This window comes from Lissotriton helveticus, chromosome 1_1 (assembly GCF_964261635.1).
Source record: "Lissotriton helveticus chromosome 1_1, aLisHel1.1, whole genome shotgun sequence".
NCBI classification, from domain to species: domain Eukaryota; kingdom Metazoa; phylum Chordata; class Amphibia; order Caudata; family Salamandridae; genus Lissotriton; species Lissotriton helveticus.
In genome coordinates, this window is record NC_136057.1 from 2,095,846,703 (window position 1) to 2,095,869,997 (window position 23,295).

General features: G+C 44.3%; 1 protein-coding gene across 1 annotated transcript in view; it reads left to right on the forward strand.

The window, feature by feature from the left end:
* Positions 1 to 23,295, forward strand: part of LOC144756240 (calcium-activated chloride channel regulator 1-like) — a 705,782-nt gene that overhangs the window by 181,373 nt on the left and 501,114 nt on the right. The window contains exons 2-3 of the mRNA XM_078645871.1: positions 21,235 to 21,375; positions 21,484 to 21,634. Coding sequence (XP_078501997.1) covers positions 21,235 to 21,375; positions 21,484 to 21,634 — 292 coding nt within the window. The remainder of the gene's footprint in view (positions 1 to 21,234; positions 21,376 to 21,483; positions 21,635 to 23,295) is intronic.

Consider the following 23,295-nt stretch of genomic DNA (forward strand, 5'->3'; position numbering starts at 1 on the left):
GGTATCTAGATTGGACCCAACAAGCCTCGGCAACCGCAACCCATGCAGGATGTCAAGATTGGCTCTGTTGCAGACCAGCAAGGTCTGCGGCACCTTCCCTTTTCAGGGAAGCTGGAGCAAGTCTGGAGAAACCAGGAAAGCAAGTTAGATTCAAGGTGACGTCTTCAGAGGGCTCACGAGACAACAGGCAAGGAACTAGGAAGACGCATCAAGATCAAATGCAAAGGCGGGGCCCGCGGGAGACTCGTGGAGTGTGGGGGCCTGAGCTTTGGTGCAAATAGTGCTCGGGGCTGGGGCTTCTTGTACCTCAATGCACAACTTACTGAGACTTCAGGAAAGGAGTGCAGGTAGCAAAATTCAGGATGTCTAAGATGTCCGGTTCCACATCTCTCATGTCTGCCACGTGTCTCAGCTTTGTTGTGGATGTGGGTCGGGGTCAGAGAAGTCTGGAAGTCCAGAGTCTTTGGGTCCTGACAGGAGTCTTGAAACTTCAGACCGGCGAAGTTGCTGTTGGTGCCTGTTGCACAGGGTGGTCACTCCGTCACCACAAGGGAGATGTCTTCCATCTTCCAGTCAGAATGGAATGTCGAAGGTCCAAGGTATGTCTTACAGAGATTCATCCAGGATATTCTAAAGTCCTGGAGACACAGCTCCTATACTTATACTAAGAAAGGGGCTGGAGTACCTGACTAGGTCCCTCCCAGGGGTGGACCTGAGAAGGGGGTGGTTACACCCCTTTCCCTTTGTCCAGTTTCATGTCAGAGCTGGGGCTGGAGTGCCCCAGCAACTGGTTTGAGCCAGGCTATGCATGGAGCACCTTGTGTGCCCCAGTCAGTGTCTAGATGCATTCACTGAATGCAGCCCTCCCTGCCCCAATACATAAAACCTCTGTCTGGGGAGGTGCTGGCACCTCCCTGGACAGGAAACCTATTGTACAGGCCACCCTTGCTGGAGGTTCCCTGAGCAACAGGAGGTCATACTCGTGTCTGTGGCAGCAGCATCCATTTTGTGATGCTGAGGCTCTGTTTAACTTTAACCGGGTAAAGCAGTACACTACATGTCTTTTCCCTCTAGAAGGGTGGAATGCTACCCCCGCTGCCAGAATTGGCCGGGGGGTAGTATTCCAAAATGTTTGACACCTTACACAACATGTATTGATAAAGCCAAACCAAGGTTAGCATTAACTGCGAGGATTATAATGCACTTAAGAGTATATGGTACGGCTATATCATAGAACAGCTATAAGGAGATGGTTCTGAAAGCTGCAGAGGGGCTCAGATTATGCCAGAGCACCCTCTCACATAAAACCAAGCACTCTGCCTCCAGGATTTTTGAGGCCTACGATAGGAGTGGCTTATAGGTGTATATGTGTCTATGTGTAAAGGTAGATATAGGTATACTATATCTAAGTAAGGGGTGATTACACCACCTTACCCAGGCTGTGTGAACAGACCTGTGGTGTCAGTTGGGAAGGCAAACCAGGAGTGGCACAATACATGCTGCAGCCCCTGGTAGGCCTAGGGTGCACCTATGCCCTGGGTACCTATGGTACACTATGCAGGGGCTCACAAGGGTGACCCAGTAACCAATCTGGTATGTACCTAAAGTCCATAGAGTCCATGTTATAGAGAAAGCAGATAGTCTGGGGCCCTGAATAGCAGGGTCGCAGGCCAACTAAGTCGAAAACCAGCAAAACACCAGGAAAAAAGTGGGGGTAACCTTATAGTCAGATTCCACCTTCCTACACTCAGTACTAGATGTATGCTTTCATTCTCCTTTGAAAAGTTTGCAAAATTACTTTTATTGATATTCCTTTTCTTCTGACCGTTTTCTGTTTATACACACCAAAGTTTTTTTCCAGGGCTCTCATTCTGTTCAGTATCAAGATAAATAGTTTTCTCTTCAGGGCAAACGCTTTATCAACCACACTTTCAATATGCTGTTTTTGCTTCAATGCTGTCCTTCTTCTCTTACTCTTCCTAATATTTCACCACAAATTCTGTATTACCCTACTTCTAAACATTCTCACTGGTATTCACTTAAATATTTTCTGTCTTCTTGTCAAACTAGGATTTTTTTTAGAACATTTCCTACTTTCAGTATAACTTATTCCTTCTCCATTGTCACTTGATTGTAAAAGCTGGACTTTTATTTGAAACTTTTTCCAAATTTTGCATTTTTTTAAATAGTGTTTTCTTCTACTAATAGCTCTTTTTTTCTGAGAACATTCTCCGCATCTTATGCTTTTTTATCATCAGTTTCAAGTAGATAGTATTGTTTCTTCTGTTTTATTCTCCTTTCTTTCTTGGCATTAGAAATCTTCTCCTATAAACACAAGAAAATATCTGAAAAGCAAACATTAAATATATGTAATTTTATGTTAAATACTACTTCATTACATACTATAAGTAAATGAATACATATAAAAAAGTATATCTCAGTTCATAGCAGGCTCTCTAACTATAAGTGTATAAGTATGTTTATAAGTTGCTCTACAGATAGGCGTCTAGGTGTGTTACTGGTCCAATGGCTATCGCAGTAACTTTATTAGTGCCTCTGTGTGTGTCACTGGATATGTAAGTAACTGTTGGGTGTCTCAGTGGCTGTCTTATTGACTGGATGAGTATCTAAATGGATATATACCTACTTGTATGGATTGGTAACTCTCTGTGTCTCTGTATCTTTGGATGTATAACTGTATGGGGTGCTGATTATGTTTGTGTGACATACACAACTGCTATGTAAGTGTGCATGTAGATATGGAATTGGCTATGTTGCTGCATCACTGGGTGCGTAAGTAACTGTTTGATTTAGTAAATTACCGACTGGCGGTCGCCAGTAGGTAGTTATAGTTGGGACCTATTTTCCATAGGAGAATCGCAAGATTCTATTCCCAATTACTTTGGCGCCGGTTGACGAATCTTCGTGAAATTTTAAAAACTTATAACCTGCTCCAGTCTGCTCCTATCTTGAAAGTTTCGGGGTGACTCGGCAATCAGGGGACGAGAAAAAAGGGGGTCCCAAAACATGTTTTTCCCATGCAATTTTCCATAGGAAACTTTAGACGCGGCTAGAGCAAGAACTGCTGAACGGAATTACCCCAAATTTGGCAAAGAGATAGTTCTTGACTCAGAAAGAACACTTTTTGTTAACTGGTGTAAATCCGTTCAGCAGTTGCTGAGAAAATAATAATTAAAAACATTTCGATATCGATGGCCGCGGAGGATCCGTGCACCCTCCACGCACCCTCCCGAGCACGAGCTTAATGCTAATTGGCTGTCAACACTCCAAACCAGGAAGTGTTGGCAGCCATCTTGTGCCTCGGTAGAACCAAGGCACAAGAAATCAGTCAAAAAAGTGCGCAAAACACAAAAAGGGGGCAGGGTAGAAACACCCTGACCCCCAAGGCCTGCTAAGGGGGTCCAACAAAAACCCAACCCTTTGTGGATGAGAGGCAACATTAAAAAGGCAAATCACATATACATATTCAGACAGACGAAATCGGTCTTGTGTCATAATTCTTCTTTTATTGTCAGATGTAATGTTTGGCATGCACGGGAATACGATCAGCCAACGTGTTTTGCCCACAGAAAAGGCTTCTTCAGGGCACAAAGTGTAGGTAAGAAAGAAACTCGTTGAGGGTATTTTCCACGGTTGCATGAACAATGGAAGTTGGTCCAAAAGTAGGGAACTCCCGTATTGAAGAGAGTGTCTTGATGAAAGCAAGAAGACCTTTAGCGCGCGGTGTGAGGGTCTTCGCAGGAACTGTGTCCGGTTTTTATCAAACAGCCAGCGTTTCTGGTCCCACAAAAACTCCCAGGGCCCCAAAAAGTCATAAAAAAAAGATCAGCCAAATCCGCGCAGGGTGCGCGGATCTTGCTGAGAAAAAATAAAACTGAATCCCGGGCTCCCGCGCTTCATTATTAATTAGCCCCCGGGTGGGCCAAATTCCGGGGAATGGTTTTATTGTAGTGGGGGGCCCCTCTGGGCCCCCCAGCCCCAGGAACCGCCACCCGCAGCACTTCAAAAATAAATGGGTGGGGGCTCAAAGGTCCCCCCAAACCCCAGGGACCGCCACCCACCGGGGCTTCAAAAATATTTGGGTGCGGGGCTCACAGCCCACCCAGCCCCGGGGACCGCCACCCCCGGGGCTTAAAATGTAAATGGGTGGGGGGGCTGAAAGGCCTCACAAGCACCAGGGACCCACACCCACGGGGCTTTAACAGAATATTGGCAGAGGATCACAGCCCCCCCAGCCCCGGGGACCGACACACCTGGGGCTTCAAAAATAAATGGGTGGGGGCTCAAAGGTCCCTCCGATCCCCAGGGACTGCCAACCTCTGGGGCTCTAAATAATAAAATTGGGGGGTCAATGACAACCCCCCAGCCGAGGGGACCACCACCTCCCCGGGGCTTTGGTAATCTTGGGAGGGGGGCCGCGCGGCCCCCCTCCTCGTGGAGCCTATAATGGCCCTGGGGACTGCCACCCCCCAGGGCCGGCTCCTACAGTGTCCTGGGGTGCCCACCCCCGGGAGACTGCTGTTTGCTCTGGCAGGGCGGGAGCCTTAGGCTCCCGCCCTGCCATAGCAAACTGCTTTGGTATTTGGAAGAGAGAGCGGGAAACCTGCTCTCTCTTCCACAAACCAAAGACGATTGCTTTTCCACACGGGGAGCTGCATCTTAGCAGCTCCCCATGTGGAAAAGTAATGCCGGCTTCCGAAGGACGCGGAGAGCCAGCGGGACCGTGGGGGGGATTAAAGACCCCCCCACGGTCCCCATCGGAGAGGGCAATCCCCGGGGGATGGGGTCCCTGGGGTTAGAAGTGGCCCAGGGACCACTTCTGATGGAGGGGCTGAGGAGGGGGCAACGCAGCTCCCCTCCAAATCAATTACAAAGAAAAATGGCCATGCCCCGGGGGATGTGGTCTCCGGGGCATAATATGGCCTGGGGGGGGCACGCGTCCCCCTTCCAAAGTTAAAAAAAAGGGGGTAGACCCTGGGGGATGGGGTCCTCAGGGCCAAGTAATTAGGAAAAGAAAGGGGGCCACACAGCCCCCCTTCTTAAAAAATGAACTAAAAAAAAGACTGGCATCGCCCCTCCTTGCAGCACTCTGCAAACACACTCCCTGCAGATAATTCCACTTGAATACTGGAGGTCCCTGGGGGCCAACTAGCCCCCCAGTAACCCCCAGTATGCACCAGGGAGCTGCGTTGCAAAGAGGTGCTCTGAGGCCATGCCCCTTTTTACACCTCTCTGCAACACAGCTCTGTGGAGCTTAATAAAGGTACCTGTGGGCTAATTGCACCCCAGGGACCCTCAGGATTGAAGGGGAGTTAATCCCCCAACTTAAAACGCGCCACTGGGCGCGTATGCACAGTGGTGAAGGGAGGAGGCTGGGCCTGAGTTGACATGTGTGCAAACACACCCTGTGGCGTGGTTTAAGTTGGGGAATTATTTCCTCTTCAATCCTGAGGGTCCCTGGGGGCCAACTAGCCCACCAGGTATCTCCAGTAAGCGCCACGGAGCTGCATTGAAGAGTGTTATAAAAAGGGGTGTGGCCTCTGAACACCTCTCTGCAGTGCAGCTCTCTGGCGCATACTGGAGGTACCTGGTGGACTAGTTGGCCCCCGGGGACCCTCAGGATTAAAGAGGAATTAATTCCCCAACCTAAAACGCGGGCGTGTTTGTAGACATCTTACCTCAGGCCTGCCCCCTTTCTTTACCATTGTGCAAACGCGCCCTCTGGTGAGTTGTAAATTGGGGAATTAATTCCTCTTCAATACTGAGGGACCCAGAAACCATGAAACTACTTAACAATCTGCTGTTGAACCATGTCATTTATAGTTTACTTTGTTAAAAGTACTGAATTTCAACCCAAATGAGAAATATTTCCATACCACTTTGCTTTTCAGATCAACAGTCTAGGTTTTTTTTGTTCCCTTTCCCCTATGCTATTTTAGCTCCATTTCCATAGTTACCATGTTTGGACCACTCACTGCTAGCACTAGCTCAAAAGTTTACAAACACTTTCTGTGAGCAGCATACTAGCTTAAAATTGCACTGTAGCAGGTGTGGTTGACTATTTGGAATTATAAGCATATCCAAACAGCATAACTTTTTTACCCTAAGCCAATCACAGATGTAGTTACTATTTTCTCAAAATCATTACCTAATTTTAGCAACCTGCATATTTACGCCATCCAATCAAATATGTTATTTTTTAATTTAGGTGCTATCCTCCATTTTAACCACCTTTCATTTTGAAAACTGTCGCATTCAGTGGCAGTCTTCTCCTGTGTGCTACTCCTGTTTGCCTCCAAAATGGTCAGAGTGTGGATTGTGAGCCATAGTTTTGTGTTTTGAGCTATAGAGAATGTTAAAAAAAATGGCATTGACAGGGACTTAGGTTTACCTAATGTAGCCATTACTTGGCTTGGTCATAGAGGTTCACAGTGGCATCAATTGCAGTCTTTGGGTGAAAGTATTGTTGATTGCCAACATCCAGACCTTAATATTGTGCACTATGGTGGCAATGACCGAGGCACAATTACTGTTTTTTAATGGAAATGCTAATGAAGGCTACCTTTGGTAAATTTATGGTACTTTCCCACACATTGCGTTGGTGTTTTTCAACATTTGCCAAAGGCAGAAGTGGAAGTGGTCAAACTAATTCTGTCCACAAACAGACAAATCCAGGACACATTTCAATAAAACAGTTCTGCATTCCTCAGAGACCACAACATGGGATCCATATATCATAATAATTTCTGCTTTGATATGAATGGAATATATAGAAATGATGGAGTTCAATTCACAGAGAAAGCCAACAGGGTCTTCCTCAATAACTTGAAAGGCTGCATCCTGTTTTATGTGTTATTCTCATCTATAAAGCATAAACACAAAGGCTTTTATCAGAGCCAATTCTTTTTCCATACTCTGCTTTCTTTTTTTAATTCCTTCTTTAAAATCTCATTTAAATCTGCAGATCTAACGCAGATTCACAAACCAAGAGCAAGCATCCAATATGCAACAACAACACATGAATGTGTCAGTGAATATGTGAGTGGCTTTTTGAGTATGTGAGTGGGTGTGTTACTGGTTGAATGGGTCTGTGAGTGGACATATGAGTATGTGAGTGGGTGTGTGAGTGTGTGAGTAGCTGAGTGGTTCTGTGAGGGATTGTGTGAGTGTTTGTGTAGGGCTCTGAGTGGCTGTCTGAGTATCTGAGTGGGTCCACAAGTGAGTGTCTGTGTGGGTCTTTGAGTGGGTGTGTGAGAGTCTGAATAGGTCTGTGAGTAGGCATGTGCGGGTCGGTGTGGGTCTGTGAGTGGGTGAGCGAATGTCTGAGTAGGTCTGTGAATAGATATATGAGACAGAGCAGGTCTGTGAGTGGGTGTGTGAGTGTTTGTGCAAGTTTGTGAGTGGAAATGTGAGTGGGTGAGTAGGGCTGTGAGGATATATGTGAGTGTGTTAGTTTATAAGTGAGTATGTGAGTGGGTATGTGAGTGTCTCAGTGGGTCTGAGTGTGTGCATGAGCTTCTGAGTGGGTTTGTCAGTAGATGTGTTAGTGTGTAAGCGGGTATCTGGGTGGGTTTGTTAGTTGGTGTGTGAGTGGGTCTGTGAGTTGGTCTGTGAGTAAATGTGTCAGTGTCTGAGTGCATCTCTTACCTGAATGGGGGAGTGTATGTGTGGGTCTGTGAGTGTGTGAGTGGGTCTGTGAGTAGGTCTGTGAGTATCTCAGTAGGTCTGTGAATGGGGTGCGAGTATCTGAGTGGGTATGTGAGAGTGTGCAATTGTCTACGTGGTTCTGTAAATTACTTTGGGAACAGTTATATAAATGGGTATGTGAGTAGGTGTGAAAGAGCATGTAGATATATGAGTGGTTATGTGAGTGTCTCTGTGGGTCTGTGAGTGGGTGTGCGAGTATCTGAGTGGGTCTGTGATTGGGTGTATGAGTGGGTCTGTGAGTATCTCAGTGTGTGTGTGTCTCAGTGGGTCTACTAGTGGGTCTGTGAGTGGATATGTCAGTGTATCAGTGGGTCTGTGAGTGCATGTGTGTCTGTGATTAGATGTGAGTATTTGTGTCAGTCTGTGACTAGATGTGTAAGGGTATGAGTAAGTACATGAGTTTCTGTGTTGGCATGTGAGTGGGTTTGTGAGTGGGTCCATGAGTGGATGTGTGGGCGGGTCTGTGAGTGGGTGGGTGAATGTCTATGTGAGTATATGAGTATCTGGGTTTGTGAATGGGGATGTGAGTGTCTATATTGGTCTGTGAGTAGGTGAGTAAATGTGTGAGTGTCTGTGAGTGGGAGTCTGTGTGGGTATCTAAGTGGATATGTGTCTGTGAGTGTGTGTGTATCTGTGAGTGGGTATTTGAGTGTCTGATCAGGTCTGTGAGTGGGTGTATGAGTGGATCTGTGAGTGAGTGTGATTGGGTTTATGAGTGGGTACGTTAGTGTCTGAATGGGTCTGTGCATGGGTATGTGTCTCCGTGGGTCTTTGAGTAGGTGTATGAGCGGGTTTGTGAGTAGGTATGTCACTGGGTCTGTGAGTGGGTATATGAGTGTGTGAGTGCATGTGTGAGAATCTGTGTGAATCTATGAGGGGGTGGGTGAGTAGCTGAATTTGTTTTTGAGTGGGTCTGTTAGTGAGTCTGTGTGGGGGTGTGTGAGTGTCTCAGTGGGTGTGTGAGTGGGTATGTGTGTCAGTGTATGAGTGGGTCTCTGCATGGATGTGTGAGTGTCTGTGAGGGTCTGTGAGTAGATGTGTGAGTGTCTGAGTGAATCTCTGAGTATGTGCATGAGTGTCTATCTAGGTCTATGAGTGGGTATATCAGTGCCTGTATGGGTCTGTGCGTAGGTGTGTGGATGTATGAGTCGGGTTGTGAGTAGGTGTGTCAGTGGGTCTTTGAGTGGGTATATGAGTGTGAGTGCATGTGTGAGTATCTGTGTGGATCTATGAGGGGGTGGGTGGGTGAGTATCTGAATGCGTTTGTGAGTGGGTCTGTTAGTTAGTCTGTGAGGGGGTGTGCAAGTGACTCAGTGGTTGTGTGAGTAGGTGTGAGTGTCAGTGTATGAGTGGGTCTGTGCATGGATGTGTGGGTGTCTGTGAGGGTCTGTGAGTGAATGTGTGAGTGTCAGTGTATCTGTGAGTACATGCATGAGTTTCTATGTGGGTCTGTGAGTAGATGTGTGAGAGTCGGAGTGGATCTTTGAGTGTGTGTAGGAGTATTAGTGTGGGTCTGTGAGTAGGTGTGTTAAAGTGTGAATGAGTGTGTGAGTGGGTCTTTGAGTGGGTATGTGGGTGTCTGAGTGGTTGTGTAAGGGGGTGTGTCAGTCTTTGTGTAGGTCTATGTGTAGGTATGTGATGGTGTAACTTCCTAGGTGTCATCAATCACCTAGGCAATCTCAGTGTAACTTCCTATGAGCCATCAATCACTGGGACATCGCAGTGTAACTTCTTCTGAGTCATCAATCACTGGTGGCCCTCACGGTGTGACTTTATATTAGTCATTAGCAATGGCTGGAAACTGTGCTATGAGTCAGTGACCAAAAAATGTGTGCACTGATAGGCAGCACAGGCTTCTGGGCAATGTAGTCTCTTTAAAGCCCAACTGAAAAACACAACATAGAAAATAAACGGAAGAACACATGCCCCTTTAAAACAGCCCCAGACCCCAACACGACTAGCCATAATCATTACAATAACTTTAATGTATGTATCGAATGCCTTGTTAAGGGAATGTTAGCAGAGATGCCTGCAGCTTTCATATATGTTGAAGGAGATTTGGGGGGTCATCACAGTGTGAGTGTCTGAGTAGGTCTGTGAGTGTGTGTGTGAGTGTCTGTGTAGGTCTGTGAGTGGGTGTATAAGTGTGTGTGTGGGTCTGTGAGTGGGTGTGTGAAAATCTATGGGTCTGTGAGTAGGTATGTTAGGGACTGTGGGAGTGGGTGTGTTTTCTGTAACTGAGTATGTCTAAATGAATGTGTGAATGTCTGTGTTGGTCTTTGAGTATCTGTTTGGGTCTGTGAGTAGGTGTGTGAGAGTGAGAGTAGCTCTATGAGTGGGTCTGTGAGTGTCTGAATGGGTTTTGAGTGGGTTTGTGAGTAGGCCAGCTTGTGGGTGTATCAATGTTTATATGTGTCTGTGAGTAGATATGCGAATGTGTGAGTGGGGCTGTAAGTGTGTGTGAGTGGGTCTATGAGTAGATGTCTTTGTCAGTATGTGAGTAGGTCTATGCGTCGGTATGTGAGTGTATGTGTGTGTCTGTGAGTATCTATGTGGGCCTGTGAGTGGGTGTGTATGTATCTGAGTGGGTCTATGAGTGTATATGCAAGTGTCTGTGTAGGTCAGTGAGTGGGTATATGTGTCTATGTGGGTCTGTGAGTAGGTGTGTGAGTGTCTGAGTGGGTCTTTGAGCGTGTATAGGTATTTATATAGGCCAGTGAGTAGTATATGAGTGTCTGTGATTAGGTGTGTGAGAATCCGCGTGGGTCTGTGAATAGGCGAGTGAGTGTCTGTGTGGGTCTGTGAGTAGGTGTGTGAGAATCTGAATGAGCCTGTGCATGGGTGTGTGAGACTCTATGTGGGTCTGTGAATAGATGTATTTTAGTACCTGAGAGGGTCTGTGAGTGCATGTGTGAGTGTCTGTGTGTGGATGTATGAGTGTTGATGTGGGTCTTTGAGTGGGTATGTGAGAATACATATGGTATTTTTATTCAGCAAGCAGTTGGGCTCTAGCAGACAGCACTACCAGAAATAGTCACAGTCTTATTAAACTATATTGCCCTCTTCAAATGATCTGCTGCCAGTAGATCATAAAACAAATATAACACTTTGTGGATGCGAGGCAATATAAAACGGACAAATCAAATGTACATATTTAGACTGAGGAAATTGGTCTTGTTTCGTTATACTTCTTTTATTTGTCAGATGTATTTGCGGTATGCACAGGAATGAAATCAGCCAATGCGTTTCGCCCAGAGAAAGGGTCTGAAGGGTCTTCAGGGCTGTAATGGCATACAATTATAGGCATACATCAGTATGTTTCAGACAAAAGAACATACAGAGATATTACACAGTGAAGGACAATTATTTTGAAAGATGGAGCTCCTTTTGTGATCATGGAAAGAGAGAGAAAAGGAAAAGGAAAAGATAGTGGTTACTCTAAAAATGCTAATGCATTTGAGTCTAAAGAGTGCTCAAAATGGTGAGAGAAAAAAGGGGAGCGGAATTCCCAGAAAAAGGAGGGGTGCCTGACCCAACGTGATGGCCCTAGAGTCTCGCAGAGAGGCACGTAGGTGAGAAGAAGATTCAGTAAATGAAACGGAGCGTGAATTGGATCCACATAGATATCAAAGACAAGTAAGACACAACCGTGCTGTTTCTTAATTAAAGTGTTGAGCACCTAAAACTAAGAAGTGAAAGTGAACAGCACACATCTAAAAGAAGAGTGCTCATGGATGCCATGAAAGATACAGTGACACAAAGGTGTCCGTTAAATAAGCACTTAAAACCCCATGCCACGTGCAAAACTACCCAGCTAAAACGCTGGAGTACCTCAGTCTAAGTATGTACATTTGATTTGTCCGTTTTATGTTGCCTCTCATCCACAAGGAGAAAACAAATGGGTCTATAAGTAGATATCTAAGTGTCTATGTAGGCCTTTGACTAGTTAAATGAGAGTCTGTGTGGGTCTGTAAGTGGGTGTGAGAGAGTAAGAGTAGATTTATGAGTAGGTTTGTGAGTGTCTGAGTGGGTTTTATGAGTGCATGTATGAGTAGGTGTGTGAGTGTCTGTATGGGTCTCTGTATGGGTGTGTGAGTGTATGAATGGATCTGTTAGTGCGTTTATCAGTGTTCGAATATGTCAATGAGTATGAGTGGGTCTGTAAGTGTGTGTGTGAGTGGGTCTGTGAGTGGATGTATGTGTCAGTATGTGAGTAGATCTGTGAATGGGTGTGTAAGTATATTTGTGGGTTTGTGGGTAGATGTGTGAGTATCAGTGTGGGTCTGTGAGTAGGAGTTTGAGTATTTCAGTGGCTGTGTAAGTATGTGTGAGTGTCTGTGTAGGTCAGTGAGTGGGTATATGAGTGTCTATGTGGGGGTTGTGATAAAATGTGGGAGAATCTGAGTGGGTCTAGGAGTGGGTAAGTGAGTGTCATTGTGGGTCTATGAGTAGATGCATTTTTAGTATCTGAGTGGGTCTGAGTTAATGTGTGAGTGTCTGTGTGGGTCTGTGAATTGGTGTATAAGTGTCTACCTGGGTCTATGAGTGGGTGTGAGAATCAGAGTGGATCTATGAGTAAGTGTGTAAGTGTCTCAGTGGGTCTGAGTGCATATGAGTGTCTCAGTGGGTCTATGAGTGGATGTGTGAGTGTCTGAATGGGTCTGTGAGTGGGTGAATGAGTTGGTGTATACGTATATGTATGAGGATCCGAGTGGGTCTGTGAGTGGGTATATGACTGGGTGGGTCTGTGAGTGTGTGAGTGAGTTAGTCTGTGAATGTATATGTGAGTGTCTGAGTGGGTCTTCGAGTGGGGGTTTGAATGTCAGTATGGGTCTGCAAGTGGGTGAGTGAGTGAATCTGTGAGTGGGTTTGTGAGTATATGTGTAGGCCTGTAAGTATATGTGTGAGTGTCTGTATACATTTATGAGTGGGTTTATGAATATCTGTGTGGGTCTTTGATTAGGTATGTGAGAATGTAAGTAGGTATGTGAGTGAGTGTGTGAGTTTTTGTGTGAGTATGAGTGCATATGGTTTTAGTGTCTGATCCAGTCTGTGTGTGAATGTGTGAGTGTCTGTGGGTCTGTAAATGTATATGGGTATGAGTGGGTATGTGAATGGGTGTATGAGTGTCTGTGCGGATCTTTGACTGAGTATGTGATTGGGTATGTGAGCGGTATATAAGTGTATATATGAGTGTGGGTCTATGAGTGGGTGTATGAGTGTGTGAATTAGTCTGTGAGTGGGTGTGTGGGAGTCTTTGTGGGTCTGTGAGTATGTTGTATGAATGGGTATGTGAGTGTGAGAGTAGGTATGTGAGTGGGTAGGTGAGTGGGTCTGTAAATGGGTGTGCAAGTGTGTGATAGAGTCCATAAATGGGTGTGTGAGTGGATCTCTGAATGGGTGTGTGAATGTGTGACTAGATCTTTGAGTAGATGTTTGAGTGTCCGAGTAGGGTCTGAGTGTGTGTATGAGTGGGTGTGTGTGTCTGTATGGGTCTATAAGTGGGTGTATGAGTATATGTATGGGTCTGTGAGTAGGTGTATGACTGTTTGAGTGAGTCTGTGAGTAGGTGCCTGAGTGGGGGTGTGAGTTTCTCAAAATATCTGTGAGTGTGTGTGACTGGGTATGTGATTGTCTGGGTGGGTCTATGAGTGGGTGTGCGAGTATTTGCATGGGTCTGTGAGTGAATGAGTAACTGTCTAAGTGGGTCTGTGAGTGGGTATATGAGCATCTATGTTCATCTGTGATTAGGAGTATGAGTGTGTGAGTTGGTCTGCGAGTAGGTATATGAGTGTCCAAGTGGGTTTTTAAGTGGTTGTATGACTGTGTGTGTCTGTGAGTGGGTGTGTGAGGTTGTGTGTCAGTCTGAGTGATTGTGTGAGTGGGTATGTGAGTGTCTTTGTGGGTCTTTCTATAGGTATATGAGTGTGTGTCTGTATGTGAGTGTCTCTGGGGGAATGTGAGTGGGTATGTGAGTGTCTATGTGGGTCTGTGAGTGGATGTGTGACAGTTTGAATGGGGCTCTGAGTGGGTGTGTTAGTGCCCATGTAGGTCTGTGAGTAGGTGTGTGTGTGTGAGTTTGTTTGTGAGTTTCTAAGTTGGTATGCATGGGCCTGTGAGTGGGTTTGTGAGTATGTGAGTAGGTCTGTGAGTATCTACGTGAGTGTGTCTATGAGTGAGTATGTGAGTGTGTCTGTGAGTGGGTATGTGAGTGGGTCTGAGAAAAGGTATGTGAATATATGTGTGGGGCTGTGAGAGTAAATGTGTAAGTCTGTGAGTGGGTGTTTGAGTGTGTCTATGAGTTGGTGCATGAGTGGGTCTATGAGTGGGTGTGTGAGTGGTCTCAGTGGCTGTGTGATTATCTGAGTTGGTTGTATGAGTGGTTGTGTGTGTCTTAGTAGGTTTGTGAGTGTGTGTAAGAGAGTCTGTTTGGGTCAGTGAGTTGGTGTGTGAGTGTTTGAGTGGGTCTGTGAATGGGTGTGTGGGTCTTCGACTAATTGTGTAAGTGTCGGAGTGGCGGATTTTTGTGAGTAGGTCTGTGAGTAGGTGTGTGAGTATGGAAGTGAGTCTGTGAGTAGGAGTATAAGGGTCTATCGGAGTCTGTGAGTAGTAGTGTCGGTGTCTGAGGATCTCTAGGAGGATATGTTTATGTCTACGTGGGTCTGTGAGTGGGTATATAAATGTTTGTGTGGGTCTGTGAGTGTGTTTGGGTCTGAGTGAATCTGTGAGTGAGTTTTGAGTAGGTGTCTGAGTGGGTATGTAAGTGGGTGTGTGAGTGGGTGCAAGAGTATCAATATGGGTGTATAAATTGATGTATGAGTATCTATATGGGTCTGTGAATAGGTGTGTGAGTGTTTGAGTGAGTATGTGAGTAAGTGTCTGAGTGGGTCTGTGAGTGGGTATGTGAGTGTCTCAGTGTGTCTGTGAGTATATGTAAGTGGGTATGTTATTGTCTGAGTGAGTATGTGAGTGGGTGTGTAAGTGTCTATGTGGATCTGTGAGTGAGTAACTGTCTATGTGGGTCTGTGAGTGGGTATGTGAGTATCTATGTTCATCTGTAAGTAGGTGTGTGAGTTGGTATGCGAGTGTCTGAGTGTGTTTGTGAGTGAATGAGTGACTGTGTGTATCTATGAATGGTATGTGAGTGGGTGTGTGAGGTTCTGTGTCAGTCTGTGAGTAGGTCTGTGAGTGGATATGTGAGTGTTTGAATTGGGCTCTGAGGGGGTCTGTTAGTGTCCATGTGGGTCTGTGAATAAGTATATATATATATACGAGTGTGCTTTTGAGTGTCTGAGTGGGTGTGAGTGGGCCTGTGAGTGACTTTAAGAGTGTGTGAGTGGGTGTGTGAGTGGAATTGTGAGTGTGTGAGTGGGTCTGTGAGTAGCTGTGGGAGTGAGTCCACGAGTTGGTGTGTGAGCTTGTGAGTGGGTGTGTGAATATGTATGTGAATGTGTGCATGGGACTGTGAGTAGGTGTGAGAGTGCATGAGTGGGTGTCTCTGTGAGTGCGTATGTGAATGCCAGAGTGGGTATGTGAATAGGTGTGTGAGAGGGTCTATTAGTGGGTGTGATTATCTGAGTGACTTTTGTGAGTATGTGTGTATGTCTTAATGGGTTTATGTGTGGGTGGGTGAGAGTCAATTGGGTCTGTGAATTGGTGTGTGAGTATCTGAGTAGGTCTGTGAATGGGTGTGTGAGTGGCTGGGTGGGTCTTAGAGTTAGTGTGCGAGCGCCTGCATGGGCCTGTTATTGAGTGGGTTTTTGTGTGAGTAGGTCTGTGAGTGGGTGTGATAGTATGTGAGTGGGTCTTTGTATGGGTGTGTGAATGTGTGCAAACTGTGAGTGGGTACGTGTGTGGGGGGGGGATCTGTGAGAGGATGTGTACATGTCGAAGTGGGTCTGTGAGTAGGTTTGTGAATATTTTTCTGGGTCTGTGAGTGGGTGTGGGTCTGAGCAAATCTGTGAGTAGGTCTATGAGTAGGTATCTGAGTGGATCTGTAAGTGGTTGTGTGAGTGGGTCTCTGAAGGGATGTGTGAGTGTCTATGTGGGTCTGTGACTGGCTGTGTATATCTGTGAGCCTGTGAGTAGGTGTGTAACTGTTTCTGAGGGTCTGTGAGTGGGTGTGGGTATCTGTGTTTATCTGTAATGGGTGTATGAGTTGGTCTGTGAGTGGGTATATATCAGAGTGGGTCTGTGAGTGGGTGTGTGACTGGCTGTGTGCATCTGTGAGTAGTTATGTGAGTGAATCGATGATTGGATGTGTGAGTGTCTGTGTGAGACTGTGAGTGGGCCTGTGAGTGTTTGAATGGGTCTTTCAGTAGGTGTGTTAGTGTCTGTGTGTGTGGGTCTGTGAGTAGATGTACAGGTGAGTATGTATGTAAGTGTCTGCATGGGTGTGTGAGTGGGTCTATGAGTCGATGTATGAGTGTGTTAGTGGGTCTGGAATTGGGTGTGTGTGTGAGTCTGTGCATGGTGTGTGAGTGTGTCTCTGAGTGTGAGTGTGTCTGTGGGTGGATGTGTGAGTGGGTCTGTAAGTAGCTGTGCAAGTGTGTGTGGGTCTTTCAGTACGTGTGAGTGAGTGAATGGGTCTTTGAGTGGCTGTGTGAATGTCTGTGCGGGTCAGTGAGTGGGTATGTCAGTGGGTGTGTGAGTGTCTGTGTGGGTCTGTGAGTGGGTGTATAAGTGTTTGAATAGGTCTGCAAGTGGGTGTGCTGTGTGTGGGTCTGTGAGTAGGTGTATATGTGAGTGTGTGTGAGTGTCTGAGTGGGTAAGTGAGTGGGAGTCCGTGCGTCTGTGAGTGGGTGTTAAAGTAGATTTGTGAGTGTGTGAGTGGGTCTATGAGTACGTGTGTGAGTGGTTCTGTGCATTAGAATGTAAGTATATCTGTGAGTTGATGTGTGAGTGAGTCTGTGAGTAAGTGTGTGCATAGGCCTGTGAATAGGAATGAGAGTGCCTGGGTGAGTCTGTGACTAGGTATGTGAGTGGGTCTGTGAGTGGGTGTAGGATTGACGCTTGACGAATCGCTAGGAAACTTTAAATATAGCAGCTGAAGTGAGTGGCAAACTAGTTATGAAACTTCATGAAGATTCGTCAAACGGTGCCAAAGTTATTAGCAAAACAAAAAAGGCTTTTTCGATGGGAAAAGATGGTCCTAACTATAACTACCTACTGGAAGTAGGTAATATATATGTTTACATATATATGTAGTTTCAGCCAGATATCTTCCTCTCAGTTTGTTAGTGTCATTATTGTGACTTATTGCAAAAAAGTGCTTCTAATTGGAAATCAGTCGCATCCCCTGGTGCACACCTTTTCTCCTTGGTGGTGAATCAAGGATTCCCTTTACAAATTAAATGAAAATGTTACCAAGTTCTTTAATACAGTTCTTTTTATTCTTGTATTTGCAAATCATCTTCATGAAATTGTTTTCATTCCATTTTATGCAATTTATTTATATGACATCAATGCCTCTTATTGTTTTTCTCCAATACATTTCGGGCATTAGATAGCCCTTCGTCAGGGAGCATATGCTAAAAAATGAATAAAACAGAACATTTTCAATGCTGAAAATAACATCCTATCAGATGACAAGAATCTGCGTAACATCGTATGTTAGTTTGGTGTAAACTCATAATCGTATATCGTACGTGAGTTTGTGCCCCGTAATCATGCTGCAAAGTGCCCGAGTAACAGGTGACGAAAAGTGCTCTGTGACAGAAAATCAAAAAAAGCAAATCACGTACGCAATGTGGTGCGTACTTACATGTCGACGATAGAAACTTGACTATCGTTCTGGTCTCAAAAATACCCGATCCTAAACAATCCTAAAAACAGTAACACAATGATTAGAGTGAACCCTGACGAGCTTGACATTGGTTGCAATGTTCCACTCGTAGTGTTTCGAAAAACTTACTTGTGGGACGCAAAGCGTCTTTTCTAGTTTCCGTCTGTTATGCGTGTGTCAGCATACTCAAAAGAGACTCGAAAAATAGCGTGAAAACGCCACTTCCTGGAAAACAATGAGGAAGCGTTTTTTGATAGGTACCGAGTGCCGATCACGTGTCCGTGAAGGTAGAAGAAGAACTGCGGTGTGTTCCGATCATATAAAAAGCGTTGTGGGTGAAAACTGAATGTGCAAAAAAAAAAAATTAAGTAAAATGAATAAAAAATAAATTAAAGTGTTAGCATTCAATGATTGAAAAAATGTTCACAGAAACATTATAGGACGTACCAGACAACATCATGTAACAGGTTCAAAGCCTATGTAGGGCATGCCTACACGTTGTTAGGTTCTATATATATCTGGATAGCACTGTAATTCTAGATAGCACAATAATTATAGATAACAAGAAAATTCTACACGATCATTCAAACCAAAAGGTTTTTGAGAGTTCATTATGTAGATCCAATGGTTTTCCCTCTGAAGTAGCTGTTGGTTATTGTCCACGCCTTCTCTTTTCAGTATTGTTTCAAGAATGAGAAACTGTAATTGAGATACATTATATTGTTCTTCACTAAAGTGGAGTGCTACCAAAGACTTCTGATTTTTGGTTCTTATGTTCGATTTGTGTTCATTGATCCTTATTTTGATCTTTCGCTGAGTCTTGCCAATGTAAACTTTGCCACACGGGCATTTTAACATATAGATCACATTCGGTGTATCGCAAGTTGCGTTGACTCGTAATTTGATCTTATGCCCCTTCATGGGATGTGTGATGGTATTGACTTTAATGATACTGTTGCAATTGCCACAGTGTAAGCAGGGTCTGATCCCTCGATAAATGATAGAAGTTTCAGTTTGCGTCTTAAGTCATTCACCCAAGTACTTTCCTCTGGTAAAAGCGAAAATTCGAGGTTTCTCAAATATGAAGTAGAAATCTGGTTCAGCTTTTAAAATTCATCAGTGGCTTTTGATAATTTTCTTGAACTTTATGCTTGATGTTGAATATTTTGATACCATTGTAGTTCTTGTTTCTTCTATTTTTAACCGTCCTTTAAGTAAATCGTTTCTTTAAATGTTCTTAACCCTTTCTTTGGCTGTGCAAATGATTTCTTTAGGATAACCTCTCTTTTCAAATCTCTCGCTCATTTCATCGATCCTCACAATAGCTTTATTGGGATCTGATGTTATTCTTTTGACCCTCATCATTTGTGAGAGAGGTAAATGTCGTTTAAGCGCTTCCTGATGAAAGCTGTGATTGCGTTACTGTTTTTAGGATTGTTTAGGATCGTGTTTTTTGAGACCAGAACGATAGTCAAGTTTCTATCGTCGGCATGTAAGTACGCGCCACGTTGCGTACGTGATTTGATATTTTGATTTTCTGTCACAGAGCACTTTTAATCACCTTTCACTCGGGCACTTTGCAGCATGATTACGGGACACAAACTCACGGACGATATAAGATTATGAGTTTACACCAAACTAACATAAGTTGTTACGCAGATTCTTATCAACAGATAGGATGTTATTTTCAGCATTGAAAATGTTCTGTTTTATTCATTTTTTAGCATATGCTCCCTGACGAAGGGCTATCTAATGCCCGAAATGCATTGGAGAAAAACAATAAGAGGAATTGATGTCATATAATTAAATTGTATGAAATGGAATGAAAACAATTTCATGAAGATGATTTACAAGTACAAGATTAAAAAGAACTGTATTAAAGAACTTGGTAAAATTTTCATTTAATTTGTAAAGGGAATCCTTGATTCACCACCAAGGAGAAAAGGTGTGCACCAGGGGATGTGACTGATTTCCAACTAGAAGCACTTTTTTGCAATGTTTTGATCAGACGTCCTTGGACAAGAGACGTCACCCAGGCAGCACCCAGAACGTTAAACTAAAGCACGTTGAATATGATGAACTAAGGCTGTGCACTAACCTTCATTTACCTGTATTATTGTGACTTATGACATTTTGCCAAATCATCTACATAGAAAATAGTGCACTTCAATAGCAGGGCTCAATATTTGTTTCATTATTATTATTTTCTATTTCATTTGGCAACTGCTATTGGGCCGCTTGGATTCCTTGATAAATTCACACCATGGACATACCCAAACTTTAACATTTTTGTAAATTGGGGAATGAATCAAGTTCTATGGGTGTTGTGAGGGAACACCCACAGGAAGACTAGTGAAACACCCCATTCATGCAGAATAATTAGAGAAAGAAGAACATATTTGCAAGGCCATCAAAGGTCATGCAGGGTGACTTTACCTGGCCTTGAAAATATGGGCAAGCACATTGTGCCACAGGTGCGTAAAAATAATTAGAACATTGGAATGTTGGTAGCTCCATTGAAAACAATGGAGTGCTCCGGGCTTATAATGGCTGGTATAAGCCTGGAGCGCCAACATTCCAATGTTTATTTGTTCACAGCTCTGGCTGCGAACAAAGGCTTCAGGGAGCCTGAGGGGATTCAAATCCCCTCACGCTCCCATAAGGCTTTGTTTTTTTTTGTTAGAACATTCTACCCTCTAGTGGCAGAATGTTCTAATAGCCTTATAGCCCTTCGTAGTTGGGCTATATTGGCTATTAAAGTCCCTCTCCCTTGTTAAAGGCCCTCGCCGCTGGAGAGGGCCTTTAATAGCCAGTATAGCCCTCTACGGCAGGCTATAAGGCTATATTAACTCAGCTTAATGGGTTTGTACATAAGCCCCATAGTTTGGCAGCAAAGTCAGATACACAGGTCCTCATTTATGAAAACTGTTGCATTGCTGTGTAAAAACAGCAATGAGACTCTTTTCACTGCGCCCTCCTTGCGACACGACGGACGTGCTGTATTTAATGTACACGGCTTCATGTCGCAAGGAGTTACAGATATGTCAGTATCTCTGACATATCTGTAGGCACAAGTGTGAAAAATTGCTAGGGTGTGTCTGAAAACAGATGCAACTCCAGCAATGTGTCATTTCACATGGGGCGAGATCCCATGTGATAGTGACTGCATCAGTCTTACGCCTGCTGTGATTCAGGCGTAAGGTTTTGACACAGTGGCGTCCTAGAAGTGGCGCAGTGAAATCTGATAGATTTCAATGCGCCACTTCTACGAGTTTTATTGTGGGGGAATGCCCACCCTGCAAACATTATTCCTGACGCAGTTATAATGTAGCACAGGGCTTTACAAAGTGATGCATCGGCTTAGATGTGTCACTTTGTAAATAGTGCACAATGTGGTGCATTTGTTACGCCGCCAGTGTGTCACAAAAAGTGACGCAACGGCAGCGTAAAAGTGTCACAAGGCCTCATAAATAAGACCCACATACTTTTCAAATCCTTGTTTGGGAATTGTGCCCAAGAGGAAAAGGTTTGTCGAAAAGTATAATAGCACACGTCCTGGTAAACATGAATTAAATTGTAAAGGAATAGCTGTGCTTTCATTTTCTGCACATTCAGATTTCCACTTTATTGCACATTTAGAATTGCATTTAAAATTAAGCTTAATGTTAATATTTTATATTCGAGCCTATATTTGAAACACTAGTCTTCTTTTCTTATATTAGGAGATGGTGAAGGAGGCGTCCACGTACCTTTTCCAAGCAACTCGAAGAAGAGCGTATTTAAAAAGCGTAAAAATATTAATACCTTTAACTTGGCAGCCAAAAGCGAATTACGCAAGAACCAAGACTGAATCCTATGATAAGGTGAGACTTGAATGCATTTTACAGATGTTTTTCACGTTCTATGTTTTTTTTGTATGTTGACCTTAACAGTTTTCCCTACCCTCTAATACACATCCTGTTTCATGGCAGGCTGATGTTATTATTGCCGACCCGTACTTGAAATATGGAGAGGATCCTTACACCTTGCAGTACGGAGGGTGCGGTGAACCTGGAAAATACATTCATTTCACTTCCAACTTTATAACAGATGACTCCCTGCTCCCGATGTATGGGCCTCGAGGTAAACCCGATTGACTATTATGTATGGCATTAAGTCCATTGAATTATTAATGGTGCATGAATACCAAATCATAAAATGGTACTTATAAATTTGGCCAGTTGCTTACAACCCAAGCTCAAAATTTAAAAATATGTCAAATGAAATATATTGGTGATGTGCCACAGTGAGTGTCCTGCAAAATTTCTGACTTCAAGATACAGAGAGAACTATTTTGTCAAATTAGATGTATATCGGTTATTAGACCAACTATTCTTGACTCCACCTCTATGTAATTTGGTGAAATATATTTCTTCTGAGCTCGGTATAAATGGAGTTAAGAACTGTAAGTAAATGCATACTTGCCCACATATACCTACTTCATGATAAGATGGTAGTCGATAATTCTGTCAACTATATTTTTGTAGGGCAATGTGTTTGTACACCATATTCTAACAAACCCCTACTTACAAGGTAGCCCCTAGCAGTCTAATGTGCTGAAAAGCCCTGTGCCTTAGGCATCTTCTGTTGAGTTGGAAGAATTAACCAACCTCACCTCACCGGCCTCTGTAAAGACTGACTGTGAGAAATTGGGTTGTAGTTTGAGGGGGAGGGGAGTGTTATCCCTTCTCAAGCAACATCCTCAATCCTGGTCAGGATCTACCACAAAAAGTTGCTAAATTAACCTGTGCTTAATACTCTGGTAGCTTGGCTCAAAAGGAGTCAGGCTTTACTTAGTGGCAATGTGTAAAATATGTATGCAGCACTCAAACAGTAATGAAGTGAAAAAGCAATACAATAAAAAACCCACACCAATTTAGAAAGATAGAATAAAATGTAATAAATGATTTGACAACAAACAACAAAAATTAAATCAGTAGAAATTTAACGATATGCAATGTTAAAGATTTAAGATAAGTGTAGCGCATAAAAGCACAGAGTATCACTCGTGGTTGTCTGAACGTGTGAGACTAGGTGAAAGTCACAAGTTCAGGCTGACTGCAAAGGAGCAAGTGCCAGATTAGTAAGCATGGGCGTAAAATCCGTTCCGCTCGCGGATTTTTCGGATTTTCGGTAAATCCGCAATCCGCGAACTCTCGCGGATGTAGCGAAAATCCGCAAATCCGCGCGCTGCGGATTTTTTGCTTGTGTTCGCACTGCTCGCGGTCCGCGGCGTGGGCAGCAACAATCTCGCACTCGCGAAATTACAAAAATTACAATTGGGGAGGGGTGAAGGAAGTGGCCCAGTTTCCAACTTCCTGTTCCTGTCCAGCAAGCTCCTCCCATAGGGGTGGGGTGAAGGAAGTGCCCCAGTCTCCAACTTCCTGTTCCTGTCCAGCAAGCTCCTCCCATTGCTTAGTCCATTTCCTGGCCACTTTGAATTCGATCTTGACTGGGAAGGATTACTTTTTGTGGATGCTGCTGGATATTTGGCTTTGAGGCCTTTTGGATTACTTTTGGATTCGAAATTTTTATTTCACAAGTAAGTTGATAAGTTGATGTTGTTTGTTTGTTTGTGTGTGTTTTTCAACTTTTTGGGGTGGGGTTGGGGGCTGGCTATGTTGGTGGGAGGCCATTTTGAGGCATGGTCCTGCAGGTCCTGGCCATGTGGATGGGGTCAAGCGGCCATTTTGAAGTCAGGCAGTGTGCTTTGTGCCCTAGGCCCACCCAGTCTGCTCTGATTT